General features: G+C 37.1%; 1 protein-coding gene across 2 annotated transcripts; it reads left to right on the top strand.

The window, feature by feature from the left end:
- The first annotated feature begins 278 nt into the window (after positions 1-278).
- On the top strand, positions 279-12,693 carry LOC149538859 (RUN/FYVE domain protein). 2 transcript variants are annotated; one of them, XM_089800202.1, is made up of 7 exons: positions 279-882; positions 971-1,572; positions 1,696-1,804; positions 3,262-3,385; positions 3,712-4,539; positions 5,768-7,919; positions 11,587-12,693. In XM_089800202.1, the coding sequence occupies exons 2-7, from the start codon at positions 1,389-1,391 to the stop codon at positions 12,009-12,011; spliced, it is 3,822 nt and encodes a 1,273-aa protein (XP_089656328.1). In that variant the 5' UTR covers positions 279-882; positions 971-1,388; the 3' UTR covers positions 12,012-12,693. The 2 variants fall into 2 exon arrangements, with proteins under 2 accessions (XP_089656328.1, XP_089656327.1); XM_089800201.1 differs by having other exon boundaries at positions 378-1,572.
- Positions 12,694-15,856: the final 3,163 nt, after the last annotated feature.

The raw sequence follows: 15,856 nt of genomic DNA on the forward strand, positions 1-15,856 counted from the left end.
GATTTTATTCCCTTGATAATCTTGTCTTCACTAAAATTGCTTCTCAAATAGCCCAATCAAAGTGCCAACTTTTTTAACGTGTCATATAATTAATTTCGATGTAGACTGGAGGACAGTTAAAGCGAGACACTGAATAATGTGGCGTTGTTATTCACCATATCCAAATTACAAAATAAACAAATTCTCTTTTTCTTGCTTTTGCTACCCATTTGGTGTGAAACTCGCACTCAAAATGAGCGATCAATCAATCATATGAATGCTTATGCTTGCATTTGTTGGTATTCTGGACTTACGATTGCTCAAAAGCTGGCTGGTCGCTTCTCAAGGTCGGTTTAGTTGGGTAGATATCTAAAATGCTGCCAGGATGATGGATTCTCACTCTTTCTTTACTGAAAGGTCCGAAAATTGTGGTAGACAGCTCGGCAAGGGGAAAAGGAAAAAGGAAGCGAGGAGTAGAGTTTTGAGGAAGATAGAAGAGATGGAGGTATAAAAGATTAAAGCTTGGACTTTGATCTGTTCGGATCTGTTTTTTTCAAGCTTTGAGCGGGGTAGATTGTACCAGATCTGCTTACACAACTGCAGTGCTGAACAAATTTATTTTGCTCAAGGTGGACAGGATTTATGCAAAGGGAAAAGGAGAGGAGGGGAATGAGAATCAAAGCCCACCTGGAGGAATATGTGCTTACAGCTGTGCACAGGAAAGAGAACAGGTGGGTTGGGTTACATACCAGATGACAAGGCGGCTTTAGGAGTTACGACTTCAAGGTTATATCTGAATGTGGGTGTTGTATTCAACGGCACTTTGTGCGGGGGAGTTAGTTTTTGGGCTCACAATTCGACCGGGTCGCGGCAGTTTTGGGGTTCATCAGTTTTCATCCAAATGTATAGATATAAAGTCGATTGGTAGTTTTAGTTTTGTCCGTGAGAGTGGTTCAGGTAACATTCTGCTAATTTCAGTGTTGACTCGCAGGTTTCGGGACATCAAATCTGGATTTTCAGAAGTTTCGGATTGTTGGTAGTCCTGTACTACTGATTTCCAGCTCCGGAAATTCTATGGTGATGCACAATGTCAAGGTTATATATTGGGTGTATTCCGATGGACAGTTACCCGGAATTTTTTAAAATGGGGCAGTTTTAGGATTCGGTATTTGTGGAAATCATAGTAGCTGATTGGTGTGAGGGAGCATTATTAAGCATCCTCTGGTTATATCTAGCTGATTTGTACATTTGCAATCCTCGTGGACGTTAGCGATCGACAGCGTTTAGTTTCTACCCAGGGCGTGCAGGAAAAATACGAATCAGGGCAACGATTTCTAGTTAGAACCTATGAAATGCATTGGGGAAATTCTTCATTCAGCTGATTTTTGACTTGCAAAAGAGTGGAGAAAATGGCTCCTTCCCCAGTTTTGAGGCGTTCGCCTGTGAGGGAAAGACATAGGAGGGGGCGAAGTGTGGAGAGTGCACTAAACTACAGGGATCAGGGAGATGAGCTTGCTTTATTCCAGGACATGCAAACAAAAGAAAAGGACAATTTCTTGCATCATTCGGGAGATGACAGTGATGAATCCATATGTAGTTCTCCGACCCCTTTAGTCTCTCTGTATTTTTTGGGTTGTCGGATAGTGAATGTTGTCGTTTTTAGAGAAATGTAGTATTCTAGAATTGAGCATTAACGTCATGATGGTGTGGATGCAGCTTTGAAATTGAGGGGTTTATCAGACTTCAGACTCAGTATCTCAACTCCTGTTAACCGAGAGAGTAATGATCTGATGAACAATGATGCTGACAAAAATGACTATGACTGGTTAGTTTCTCTCTTTATATTTGGGCTTATGTCGTTTTGCAAAACACCGGGAGCCTTTTAGCCTTTTATTTGGTTGTTTAAAGTCTGAAAAATCAAATCATTGGCAAATGTCTGAATAAGTATATGTCTTATGACCATCCTTATTTTGATTATCCCACAAAAGAAAGGATGACAGAACTCAATAGATGGCGAGGGTTTGTAAATATTGTTCCCTTGAGATGATAAAGTTTCGTCATTTCCTGTTGCTGGACAAATGCAACCAGTGGAGTGAATCTATTTTTTTTCTGCTACATAGAAAGTAGCCAGGATTTTATAGAGGAGCTGGCCGTAATGGGTTGCAATCCAGTTACACTAATCCTTTCATTTAATTCCACATTCAGTCTAAGTAGGACAAACGCTTTTAAATTTATTCCCACAATATTGGGCAATGAAAACTAGGTCAATTCTTTTCACAAATTAGCCTAACTGGGTGTAGATTTCCAAGCCACAGGCAATTCTATGGAAAAAACGACAAACTTGTCAATGGGTCTGAGAAAAATATGGGCATCCTGTTGTAAACTACTTCATTGTCATGAAATGGGTAGGTCATCTAGAGGTGAAAAGGAGGAGATATGTCTGTAAAGAGATAAATCCTTATTGTTTCTGTTACTATTCAGTTTGTAAGCTAAGTTGGGCATAGACATTGACAGGAATTAAAGAAAAGATATTATAAACTTATAGATAATTCCAATGGCTATGGTTTTTGTTTCAGTCAAGTATAAAGCTTTTATCATTTTGGAATCTCCAATTCTTAACAAAATAGTAATAATGGAGTAGCATTATGTTCTTTCAATTTCTAAAATTCATTAGTGCTCTTTCACCTTTTCAGGTGACGACATATTTCCAATCTTATAATACACTTTTCAAAATCAAGATAGTATTAAAAAAACATATTTTCCTGCCAAAAACATAGGATTGACTGTGCTCTTTCATCTTTGTCTCCAAGGACACCTTATACCACATGCTTATCCACTCTGAGCTTTAAATCCCTCCAATGCATGAAATTTGATAGAGAATGGTGTTGCAACTGGTAACTGGCGTCTGCTCTGGAAGTCATTAATGGTTTCATCCCATACAATAATGGCAGACTTTTAGTAATGGCTTAATTCCACCACAAACATTATCTTTTTTTTAAATTGTTGGAAATACCATTCAATACAAATTTGTGTGATAAGGGAACATTGTCAAAAGCACATCTAGCAATTACATCTGCTTGATAATCTCCAAGATTTTCGAACAGGTCACCTATTTAACAATTTCTTTAATCAGAGCATCTACGAGACAACTGACGGCTTGATAGACATGGGTTTTTAAAAAGACTTCTTCACAGAAAGAGTTTTTTCTGGCTTTGACGATGCTTTCTTAACTGACATGTTGCCTTTCAATAATCACTATGTTATTTTGCAATGTGAATACAGGCTCCTGACTCCTCCAGACACGCCTCTATTTCCATCATTGGATGGGAGGACTTCACCCATCAGCATTTCATCACAGAGAGGCCGACCTCAAAGTCAACCAATTCGTATACCAGGACCATTGAGAGTGAGTGTTTTGGAGTACTCAAGCTTTGTAAAATGCATTATTAGTGGATTTAATAATCAACAGCATATCAACATCACAGATAGAAGGATGGTTGATAATTAGCACTATTTCTTACTTTTCAACACACAAAAATGGTGTCTATTACTGAGGAAGAGATTTTAATGTTTTATTGCAGTCTTAAAAACAGTTTTTACTTTCTACAAATTTAAAATAGCTGGGCAAGTTGTTTGGTGAGCAGCCCATAAGCTGTAAGGGCTTTCTTGTTTGTATATCAAAATGTGCTTTGCTATTTAATTCTTATCTGATTACTGTTTTTTCTGTTTCAGAGTGAAAGTAGTTCCAGGACTGGTCGAAGCAGTGCTAGTCCACGGCGATCAAGTCCATCACCTGGTTCAAGCAGTATTAATACACACTCCAAACGTAGAGCATCTCCAGGTCCAAGCGCAAGTGTGAGCCCCACTCTGCGGTCGTTAACACCTTCTGTGAGGTCCTCTACATTCACTTCCAAGCCTTCGACACCACCTATAAGATCAACTACACCAACACTTAGGAGATCTAGCATTGGTTCAGGTAGTGTGGTAGGAAAAGGTGGATCATCATCAGGGAAAGCAATCCGTGGTAGCTCTGCCTCCCCTAAGTTGCAGTCTTGGCACTCAAATAATCCAGAATTTGCAGCAGAGCCACCTCCAAATCTTCGTACATCTATAAGTGATCGTCCAGCATCAAGCACAAGAGGGTCATCTCCTGCATCAAGACGCGGATTATCTCCTGTCTCAAGGCGTGGGTCGTCTCCTGCATCAGGGCATGGGATAGACTCTGGAATTGTATCAAGGCGTCAGTCCGTGTCCCCAACAGTTTCCAGAAGCGCTAGCTCTTCAAATAGCCATGATCGGGACCGTCTTAGCTCCCAAAGTAAGGGATCTGCTGTTTCATCATGTGAAGATGAGATGGATTCTGTTCAATCTACTTTTTCAAGCAAGAGAAGAACAAGTACCATAGGTGTTTTGGGTCGGCAAGTAACAAGAAAACAGGAACCATATCCACACAGCAAAATTCAATCTTTCTCCAATCGATCCACAAGATCAACAACAATGGCTAGCATCTCAATGAGCTCTGCACCAAAAAGATCCTTTGATTCTGCAGTGCGCCAAGCAGTAAGTATTATATTCAACAGTGATGAGTTTTAACTTTTTTTGCATTTAGGAACTTGCAAGCTACCTGGGTCTTCACTGCATTCCCATTTTTTATGTTTTGAAGTTAAGTGTATTTACTATTTCTTACTGCTGGTCCTCTGACAGATTTGCACTGTACTTCTTTGATTTATGATGTGGTGTACCTCCCCAAAAACCTGAGTCCCCTGTCGGAGATATTTTCAACACTTGGGGACTAGGGGAAAATGCCACCCCACAGAACTACCACCTCGTCCACCTTCTCTGGGGATGCCACTATATGGCACATACTGTTACATATTAAATGCCGCATTTGACTTTAAAAAAATGGTTTTCCTTTCATTGGGCGAATTAGAGAGATGTTATATAGTAGATTTTTCCTTGAAGATTTTAATTCACCTCAGTTTGTATAACAGCACCACCCCCTCCCCCACCGCTCTGCTGCTGCCCTTTTTGTCCCCTTGTGATTCCTAAATTGGGCCCTTGGCCCCCCCATCTCCATAACCAGTCCCCACATTAGGAAACTCTGTGGAGCTATGGGAACTGAAATTCTGAGATGTTATTTACAACTTGCCAAGGTTTTGATTTTGTAAAAATTTGTTGTCATGGAAAGACCTAATAATGGCTGATGTCATTGTGTGTAGTGGGTATTTCCACATGCTTCACATAATTTTAAGCATTTGGTCATGTGTTTCTTAGTGCTGGCAACAGTGGAATCCCAGGCTTAACAATTGTGTAGTCCAGGTTATGATTACTTTCAGTAGATGTTAATGTTGTATGCCCTCGCCCTTGTATAAGTTTATTCATTAACTCTCTGATCTATATAATTCTCCATATATTTTGATCTATCATCGTACTTAATGTGAACAATTTTTGTATTTGGCTCTAAAATCAATTTTTTTCATACTTTGTTGGCATATACAGTGAGTCATCATTATGCTTTTTGTGGTATTAAGTTTTAACATAGACTTTTGTTTGATAAATATTTTTCTTCTGCATAGACTAAAAATAGTTTTATAAAGTGGCAACCAAACTGTTTTTCTAACTTCTTTCTTTCACATGCCAAAGACAGTAGCTTTTGGGAAAACCTCCACTTATTGCTGCCACCCTAGTTAAGGACTATATGATTCATTTCCATGGCTAGTTAGAGTAGGCAACAAATATTAAGAGCCTCTCATTTTTCATTTTGGTTTTAATTTCTACCTATTTGCAGGATGTCCGTCGAAATTCTCAAAGTATGTTCAGGCCCTTACTGTCTAGTGCACCAGCTACATCGTTTTATGCCAACAAAGCAACTAGCTTACAACGCAGGACATATTCCATGAACTCTTCGATGACCACAAGCAGTAATGCAAGCTCCGAGCATGGTGCAAGTGTTGTGCCTGACATTGAAGGAAGTGAGCATGATCAAGATGACATAGGAAGTAAATGGGAAAAGAGCTCATTTCCTCACATTCAAGAGGATGTATTAGTTGTTGATAAGATAGAACTAAAACGTCCATATGCCCAGACTTGTTCTGCAGATATTGGTGGGCAGCAAGAGGATGGTCCGGACCATGATGTTACTGTGAGTACCTCTGTCACCAGAGACATCCATCTTGATGCACACAAGGATTATAAATTGTCTGAAATGAAGTCAAGCGACTTGGATAATTTGAAAAATGGAAAGCTGGTTGTGGATATGAACAGGAAGAGTGTACACAATGTAATACAAAATGGTATATCTGATTGCAATCACAATGATACTGTTAGCTCTACTATTCTGAATGATCATATGGGTGGCATGGTTAATGCTAGGGTCACTGAATCAGATTCTCATAGAAAAGAATCTGCCCTAAACATTGTAGATGACTCTGCAGATGGCACATTTGTGGATATTCAAGTGGATGTTCCAGGAAAGGATTCTATTCTCAAAAGGGATAATGGGGGCAGCTGGAGATATCTTCAGGCTTCTCTGCTAAATGATGTAGATACTGGTATTTTGCAGAAACTTAACTCTACCTATGGGCAACAGTCATGTATGCCTAAATTTGCTGAAAAGCAAGATGCTAAAATTGGTCCATTTCCATCAAAACAATCCGAAAATTTTGAACCAGGGTACCTGGAAGAGAGTAACTTTACTGAATCTGTTGGACAGAGTGGAAATCAAATTGTTCCAAATAACTTAACAGAGGCTAAACAGCAGGAGTGTGTTTCCAAATCAATAGGGGATGAGGAAACTAAAAATGCTGGGATTAGAGACGAACTTCGATGTCTCATGGGTATACACTTGCAGGAGACACTTGGGCAAGTTTCTTTGGAGGGTAAGGGGGAACTCTCACGCATGTCTTCAGCTTCAATGAATGGTTTGAGCAGGGCAAACAGTTGCAAGTGGCCAGTTGTGCATTCAAAAGTTGTGAGTACCACCGATCTGCGGGAGGAGGGATTGCGTCTCAGAAGATCTCTAAATGATTTGAAGAGCATAAGGTGCGAGGAGAATGCCTCAACTTCGCAATCTTATGATGTTTGCTTGAAACAATCTGAGATCAGGGTAATGCGTCAAATGAGTGTTAGGAAACTAGAGATAGACAACTCTGCAATGAGCTCTAACACAAAAGAGCCTTCTGGCTCGATCAATTCTGCAATACGAGTGCAGAATGACACATTTCAAATTCCAGTCCATGGTGAGAATGCTGCAACAGAAGTTGGTGTTTCCTTTAGGGATGTTTATGAAAGTGCGAGCCGGATGCAATCAGGTGTTTTAGAGCATACTACATCTTCTGCATCTGAAGAACCTGGAAGAAGACATCAAAGTGGCACATCAGAGAGTATTACAAGAAACAATTTCATTGAGACAGTTTCAACTTTGCAAAACAACTCATTACTCACAGAAATGGATGCAAATATCAAGGAAAAGCTTGCATTGGAAAGTACAACAGGTGGACAGTGCTGTCCATCTGATATAGTCTCAAGCATGGAATCTCAGGAACGGCAAGATGTATGTATTGAAAATTGTGAGAATAGCTGCTCCTGTTCTGAGCGAGTAGATGAGGATGCAATTGTAGACAAGAAGCAGGCAACAGCACAATGCCATGAGCAAGACAGAAAAACTGTTGACAATGATTGTTCTGTGCAGCTCTCAGCAGATCTAGTTGTTCCAAATGAACAGAACATTGCTCAGGGAGGATGCACTGATAACTTGAATGATAGTGATAAGTGTTTTCAAAATGAGATTATTGCTTCTCCAATTGAGCAGAATATTATAGAGATTCCAACAGAGCCTTCTTTTCCATCCACGTCTGAAGAGGATGGCCAGGGCCAAATTATGTTTTCAAACTATCCTCAAGCAGACAGTTCTAAGGAGGAACCTGCTCATGTTTCTCAGGGTATGTTCCTGAACTAAGTTCTCAAGACTTATTATTTATTTCATGTATTTTATTTCCTTTGCATTTTTGTGTATGTGGGTGTGGAGATAAATAGATTTACGAGCAAGAGGGTTTAAGTTCACCATGAAACACTGCTAGAACATTTGTTTTGATGGAAATTGTCACCGATCTTAAAATGTCTTGTGCATGTTATAGTTTTCGCAATCCATTGAACATATAAGGAAACTTGACTCTGTAGAGTTGGGGTCCCTGATCAAGCGAGCTACATGACAAAGTTTGTTATATTAGTAGATTTCTTTTAGAAGCTTAATTTAGAAGTCTGTGGTCCATCAGAAAGGTTGGAGCCTTAATGTTACAGAAATTACTAAATAGTTTCAAAGCTTGACTGGCATAACTTAGAATCCTGTAGTATCACTATAAACTGCCATATAACAATAAAAGTTTGTCTCTAAGGTTCAAGTTTGTGAAGGTGATATTTTTAGCTTTTAGCCAATTTAAACATTATTTATTATAAAAAGGAATCGTTTTGATTTGAGGTTTTATTCCCCTTGTAATTCCACAGCATCTCTGGAATTTGGTGAACAGCTTCTTTCTTGCATTTTTAAGGTTGGATTTGATTCGGATGTTTTTGTGAGGAGTGCCCTTGTTGACATGTTAGCTAAATGTGGGAAGTCTCTAAGGTTCAAGTTCGTGAAGGTGATATTTTTAGCTTTTAGCCAATTTAAACATTATTTATTATAAAAAGGAATCGTTTTGATTTGGGGTTTTATTCCCCTTGTAATTCCACAGCATCTTGGAATAGTGGGCTTTGAGAGGATGTGTGGCCCACCAGGTTATTGCACATCTCCACGGTGCTTTATAAAATGACTCAGATATGTGGTAAACCTCCTGTTGGTTGACTGGTTTGACCGAGGGTAGTGGGCACCCCACTGGGAGCATTTGCTTTTGGCAAAATATGTGTGTGTGTGTGTGTGTACCTTATAGAAAAACACAGAGACACAGAAACATATACACCCTTCATTTTAACCTGTTATGGATTTTGTGTGTACTTTTCTTAGAGTTTCTTTAATGCTTTGTAGATTTAATATATTCGATATGAACAATGCCTATCTTGCCCATAGTATGCAGTCTGGCATATTGACAGTTCCAAATGAGAAATGCTTTTGCAAGAAACTGTGTAAAAAATACATTTGCTACATTGACACTTATTATATAATAATTAGATAGTTTGATCCTTCAGATTTCCATTGATCTTCAAAGATGCACACATACATTTTATATGCCTTCAAACAAGTAGAGTAAACTGTTTTGGGAATGGGCAGGGATTCAGGAGCTACAGTGAATTGTTTGGAATTATGCAAGTTTTATCAGGATTTTTTTCACTTCCACTCACGCAGACTGTTAAAATCTCAAGTTCTATGTTGGTGGTTAAATGATATTGATCTTCAAATTTGCATTTTGTATAGTTTCAAATAAGTAAAGAGTAAACTGCTTTGGCTTCTTAATTACATCTCAATATATGTCAAATGAAGTCCAGTAAGATTCATGAACAAAATGGGTAGAAGTTCAGGACCTAAAAGTAATTGTTGGGAGTCATACAATAGAATGGTAAAATACTAAAAAGATGCATCCCAAGTTTAGTATTTACTTTGACAAATTGTATACATTTTCTTCTAGAAGCTTTTTCTTACCCATTCATATATCCTGTGAAAACCTCATTCTATGCTTGCAGTTAATTAAATTATATATAATTTCCTTCCATTGATCTTCGAAAATATACACATACATTTCATCCAGTTTCAAGCAAGTAGAGGGTAAATATTTTAGGTTCCTTGATTACATTTTAACGTTTGTGAAATGAAGTCCAGTAAGAATAGGAATGTGTAGAGGTCAATGATTTGTACATGGTTATAGACACATGCATCTTGAGTTTAGGAGTGCCATTTACAGGTTGTAGTAGACAGAAATACGATATTCTTCTTTGTAGCAGTAAAGTGATTTTACAAACATTACAATATCGAAACCGAGAAGAGTTTGGTAACAATTTAAAGTAGTTTTCGCGCTAGGAATTTATCATTGTACATATCTAGCATTGGTAAACCTGTGAAGTGAATAGGCATTCAGCAGATTTTTAAAATATTACATTCTTAATATAATAATATGCCCAGTTTCACACACTGTCTATGCAGAATTATAACCAATGTGTGGAGTGAATACACTTTGGGCAGATTTTCAGGAAAAAAAAAAACATTCTAAATGTAATAATATGATCAGTTCTCCACATTGTTAACCAATATGACAAATTGAGTGATTTGAAGTCCTACAATTGAAAAGCTCCATGTCAAGAACCGAAACATGGACAATAATTGATTTAAAATTAGAATACCTTACTACATTCTCTTTGACATATCCTTACATCAATTCCATGTCAGTTATTAGATAAACCAATATTGAATCTATGCAGGACACTGAAGGAATACAAATTTAGTTCTAAAAACACAGTTGTCACCTGTCACCTGTCGTACATTTTCAAAGCAGAAGGTACATAAAATGCACAGGGTAATAGAAGATATTGAGAAATGTTGAAGCAGCTTCCTTTATTTATTAGTGGGTGCTGTCACAAAGCAAGTTTTCTTACTGGTGCTAAGTTAGGTGTGCTATGTGTGAAGAAAGACAGGTGATTCGTCTTGTTGGGTGGTAATGTTAAGTCAAGAGCTCTAGCTTAAAGAATATTTCTAGGAGCAGAAGTTTCAATAGGATATAACAAAGGTTTGGTTTTGTTTAGTTCAAGTTGACAATCAGTTTAGAAATAGTTCAAATTTTTTCAAATTTTTCATTGTCAATGCAAATAAAACTGTAACTATTGACACATGGTAATTGATTGCTATTATTTCTGGATTTGATTAACTTTTTTTCCATCAATGTTTTGGATCACACTCTGTGATTCATTGTCAGGATGAGTAAAAAGAGCATAAGGAGTATGACACTCTGTGATTCATCGTGAGGATGAGTAAAAAGAGCATAAGAGAGTCGTTATGCTCTTTTTACTCATCCTGACAATGAATCAGTGTGTGTGATCTGAAACGTTGATAAAAAAAAAGTTATGCAATCAAATTCAGAAATAATAGCCGTCCTTATGCTCTTTTCACTTATCCTGACGATGAATCACAGAGTGTGATCCGAGACGTTGATGCAAAAAAAGTTACACAATCAAATCCAGAAATAATAGCAATTGATTTCATGGATTGTGGAAATCTACCAACTCTTACATGGTAATTGAGCTGTACAAATATTGTATTGATTAAAAAAGTAAATCGCAAGGATGCCTTTTGATAGTTCATCTACCTTTTATGCTTGTGCTACTAGCAAAAGCCTCTTAACAGGCTTTCTGGTGTTAGTCTAAAGGTTGCATAATGCAAAAAAGTTATTTTTGATGGCACTATATTGCATCATAGCATACTATTATTGATCCTTTGAAGTTCATTTCACACGAAGTGTTATTTTCTTGAATGGTTGTAGTATTTTCATTTTGTGATGTGACTGAAACTGGGATTTCCAGAAAAGCAAATTCTTATGAATACCTGCAGTTTACTTACGATCATGTTTGGTTAAGAATCAGTATAATGTCAATGTGTCTCATAAAAGTACATTGATTACCATTTTGCAGAGGAACACAATACCAAGGCTGATGCTCTAAGAGGTCTCTCAAGAAGTCTGACCCTGGAAGAAGCCACAGATACAATATTGTTCTGCAGCTCTATTGTCCACAGTCTTGTCTATAAGGCTGCAACAATAGCCATGGAGAAGGAAAATTGTTCGTCTACTGAAGTTCTCCGGCCCATGGTCACTATTGTGGGGAAGGCTGAAACAGATCATAGAAACTCATGTGCTAAAGCTGCCGGACGACGGACTTCAAAATTTCACAAGATTAAGTCAAGGCAAACAGCAGCTCACCTTCAAGCTCCATCTTGTAACATTGAGACCAATTTGAAGAATCAAGAACCAGTGATGCATGTCATAACTAATCCAGAGAGTTCTGACACTCTGAAACCCCCAACTATTAATTCAAAGTGCAACTGCACTATTATGTAATAGATATATAATTATTTTTATTTGTAACTTCTTTTCTACTAGTCGGCTTGCATTCAACCTAAGAATCTATCAGTGGCATGAGAAAACATACTACACCTGATTAGAAGGTTAGTGTAATCTGCAAAGTGTGTTGAGAGCATTGCAGTTGTGTCTGTAATTTTAGAGATTTTATTCTCACTGGGCTGAGTATGCCCAACTGATTTTATCAGATGAGATCCAATTATTTTTAGGTTCCTATTATAAAACACCACTTTGTGCTGGTGACAAAATCATGTAAATTCTGGCCATTCATGGAATGAGGTATTGGCAGAGATGAATATTTTACAGTTTCTTCAGGAGAATGTGAGCAGTCCATTTGCAATCCGAGATTCTTATATGATAGCATTATTACTTGATGTCATGAAAGATAAAATCGAGTTTCATAAGCTCGGCTTGAGGTTTATGCTTTGAGTTGAATAGTGAACTCACTTTTTGCTCTCATGCGGGCAGGTCTTCTCCCATGCCTAAATTTGGCCTTTCCTCATGCACCAATATTGTAACAGATATTGTTGCACTTTTTGAATTATTTTTTCGCCAACTGGCAGTCTGGTTGCATCTGCCGTGGCAAGATACATTGTAGCTTAGAACTGTCCATTATATGCAAAGACAATTTGATCATACAATATACATTGACATTTTGGCATCTTATTTCTTTTTAGATTAGCAGCCCAGGGCAATCTACTATAAATTGGCTTTTTGGTTTCAGCCTGGCTGCATCTAATATGCCAAGATATTGCACCTTAAACTGTCCAATATATGTAAATATTATTTAACTATAGTGTGACATTTTGGCATCTTAATTTTTTGAAAATTGGCAGCATGGCTGCATCTACTATGCCTATATATTACACCTTGCACTGTTCAATAAATGCAAACATAATTTAAGTTTTACAGCGACATTTTGTGAACTTTTATTTTTCCTTTGAATTGGTAGCCTGGCTGCATCTACTATGCCAATATATTGCACCTTAATTTGGCAATATATGCATTTATAATGCAACTCCACAGTGACTTTTTGGTGTCTCATTTGTTACCATAGCAAGATATTGTACATTACCCTGTCCAATATACATACGGAAACATAATTTCACCGTGCAGTCCATCAACTTACCCTAATATCTTGTTAAATTTGAAGGCTCGTTAAAATCGTTAAACAAGGATGAGCTATTTCTTCTTAAGGAATTTTTAGTGTATAATTTGAGTCTGTGATGAACTTTTTGATCCAATATAAAATTTCAAATAGAGATCTAATTGGATGTATTTATTTGAGTTATTTGCTTTCATTCATGGATTCTCCCGGTTGCATGTGTCTGGACTTATTTTTAAAATTTGGGTTTCACATGGCATTCGTTTGTTCTTCATTTTCTGGGGTTTCACTTCCTAGAACGAGTCGTTTTGTTTCCAATATGAAGTTAAATAGGATGTGCGCGCCAGATGGCGTACCCTGGTTCCATTTCTCTTTGGTGTTGTTTAATTTATGTTGACATTTTTGAAGTCCACGAGATTGGGACTTATCCGAAGCACTGACCATCTTAGCTGGCCTCGTTGTTTGTATATACCTACCTATTCATAACATTTTTTGTGGGGCAACTACAAATCCACATCTCCATCTACCCACCAACTACGCGCTTTATAAGTTTTGACTGCAGTAACTACGTATTAACCAGGCCTATACCAAACAGGACATATTTTTATATAAAGAAAAAGCGAGCAATGCGTAAGGCCTCCACTGACAGCGATCAATATAATCCATTGCTTTTTCTGGTACGACGATTCTTTTTGGATTGGAGCGACTACTGGGTACGTTTTTTAATATTTATTTGCACCTGCTTATTTTGTAAGACAATAAATTTGACGGTCAACCCTGCAATTTTTTAATGACCATGTATGTATATTTATGATAAACATTATTATATTTATGAAATGGTTTTCTGTAGAAATTTTGATGCTTATTTTAAATCTTATTTATTTGTACCCTACTTATTTCGTATTAATTTGGTAGTGAACCTTGGAATATTTTAATGGTGTGTTTTATTCTAAATAAATTTTTATATATAAATATTATTTTAGAAATTGTGTGTTATCTAAGAATATATGTTATCTATAAATATAATAGGACATTTCTAATTGAAATTGTTTCACTTGTGTTAATTCTTGGTTTTTTTGTTTTTATAGAGCTTGGGATAGAGCATGTTAAAGAATTACTCAATAAACTTTTTTCGGTTGGAGGTTCATAGAGCTCTTTTGATTAAGAACCAAGGACTAAGGAGTATCCATCTCATCAGAATTCGTCTAAGACATGATCCCAACTTTGTGACTAGTTGCTAAATGTTTGAAGGACATTTATTTCTAGTAGTTGAACATTGTAATCCTTGTGTATATATACTTATTTGATGAAGGGAATAATACTCTCTTTTAATTGTAAACACAAAAGACAACTAATGTGGAGGTTCTCTACATCTAAACAAACATTAGAGTGCAGCAAGTAACATTTAATTTTATCCATAATAAAGTTGCAATTACAAAAAATATAGGTTTGGCCTCTCAACTCACCAACAAACCCCCTTCTTTGAGATGATTCTTTCTTGACCACACCCTACTATTATTCGTATGTAGGCTTTGATGCTTCATGCAAACTTAAAGATTCAAAGTGGCCAATCATGCTTGTCTACTATGGTTTGCATTCCCCCACGCTTTCATATATTACTTGGTTTGCATTTGTTTAGGATTTTATTCAAACCCCACTCTTTGCCCTTTCAATTTTCTCACTACATTCCAATAAATTGTCATGCCAATGATAAGTCGAATAGCCTCTTCTTTCAGTTAGAATGATTTATAGTCTATAAATTTCTTGTCCTCTAGTGGTTATATCTCTGACATTTCATTAACCTCGCAGTAAGATTGATGCTCTTCAAATTCTTTGCATTTTAAAAATTGTTTCTTTAGCTTTTAAACTTGATGTGCATGTTGGAATGTGAGGTTGATGGTTGTCATTGATGTCAACATCTTTCTATCAACCTCTAGCATGTTGGTAGTTGTGTACTGGTAGTTTGGTGTATGTTTGGCATAATAGTTTGTTGAATATTGATTATCTTTCACCAATACTGTATGTATTGAGTATTTTGTGTTATTGTTGGATGAGCATTAACTATTTTACCATCTTGTAGCTAGGTGGTGGCATGCAACATTTTGGTGGATCATGTTTTGGGTCAATCATGTGTGCAACATGTGGTTTTAATTTCACTCCAATCAACCTTCTTAGCATGTTCATCATAACCGTTGCAATCAAAGAGTGCTGTAGTGTGTTGGAGTGCTCAAGGATTGTTGTCTCGAGGAGGTGTAACCTATCTCAAATTTATTTGTTGACAAATTTATGGTGTACAACATAAATAAAGTACCATTTCAAGTCGAATGTATGCAAGTTTGTGTATCCAAACTCATGTGATCTTATTTGCTTATATGCGAGCTATATGTGATGGAAGTGTGAACTTACTCACTTAGCTAATTCGAGGAGGTGTAGACAACAACAAAATGTAATTGGAGGGGCTTAACAACTATATCTTTTGGTAGTTTTTACTTCATATATCATATATTGTCTATAAGCCTATCCGTAGTGAGCCTTATTGTATTTGTACAATGTAACCACTTTGGTAGTCAAGCCTATCGACAATACCCCTTATTATTGCTGTGAACAGTTTCTAATAGTTAACTTTGTTGTACAAAATCACCTTAACCAGTGTCACTCTAACGAGTGTTTCTCATTTCATGAGAATTAGCCTCTCTGTGGTTTTTCCCATTTTGGGTTT

This window comes from Cupressus sempervirens, chromosome 9, assembly GCF_028749045.1.
Source record: "Cupressus sempervirens isolate cs-2001-9-10 chromosome 9, ASM2874904v1, whole genome shotgun sequence".
NCBI classification, from domain to species: Eukaryota; Viridiplantae; Streptophyta; class Pinopsida; order Cupressales; family Cupressaceae; genus Cupressus; species Cupressus sempervirens.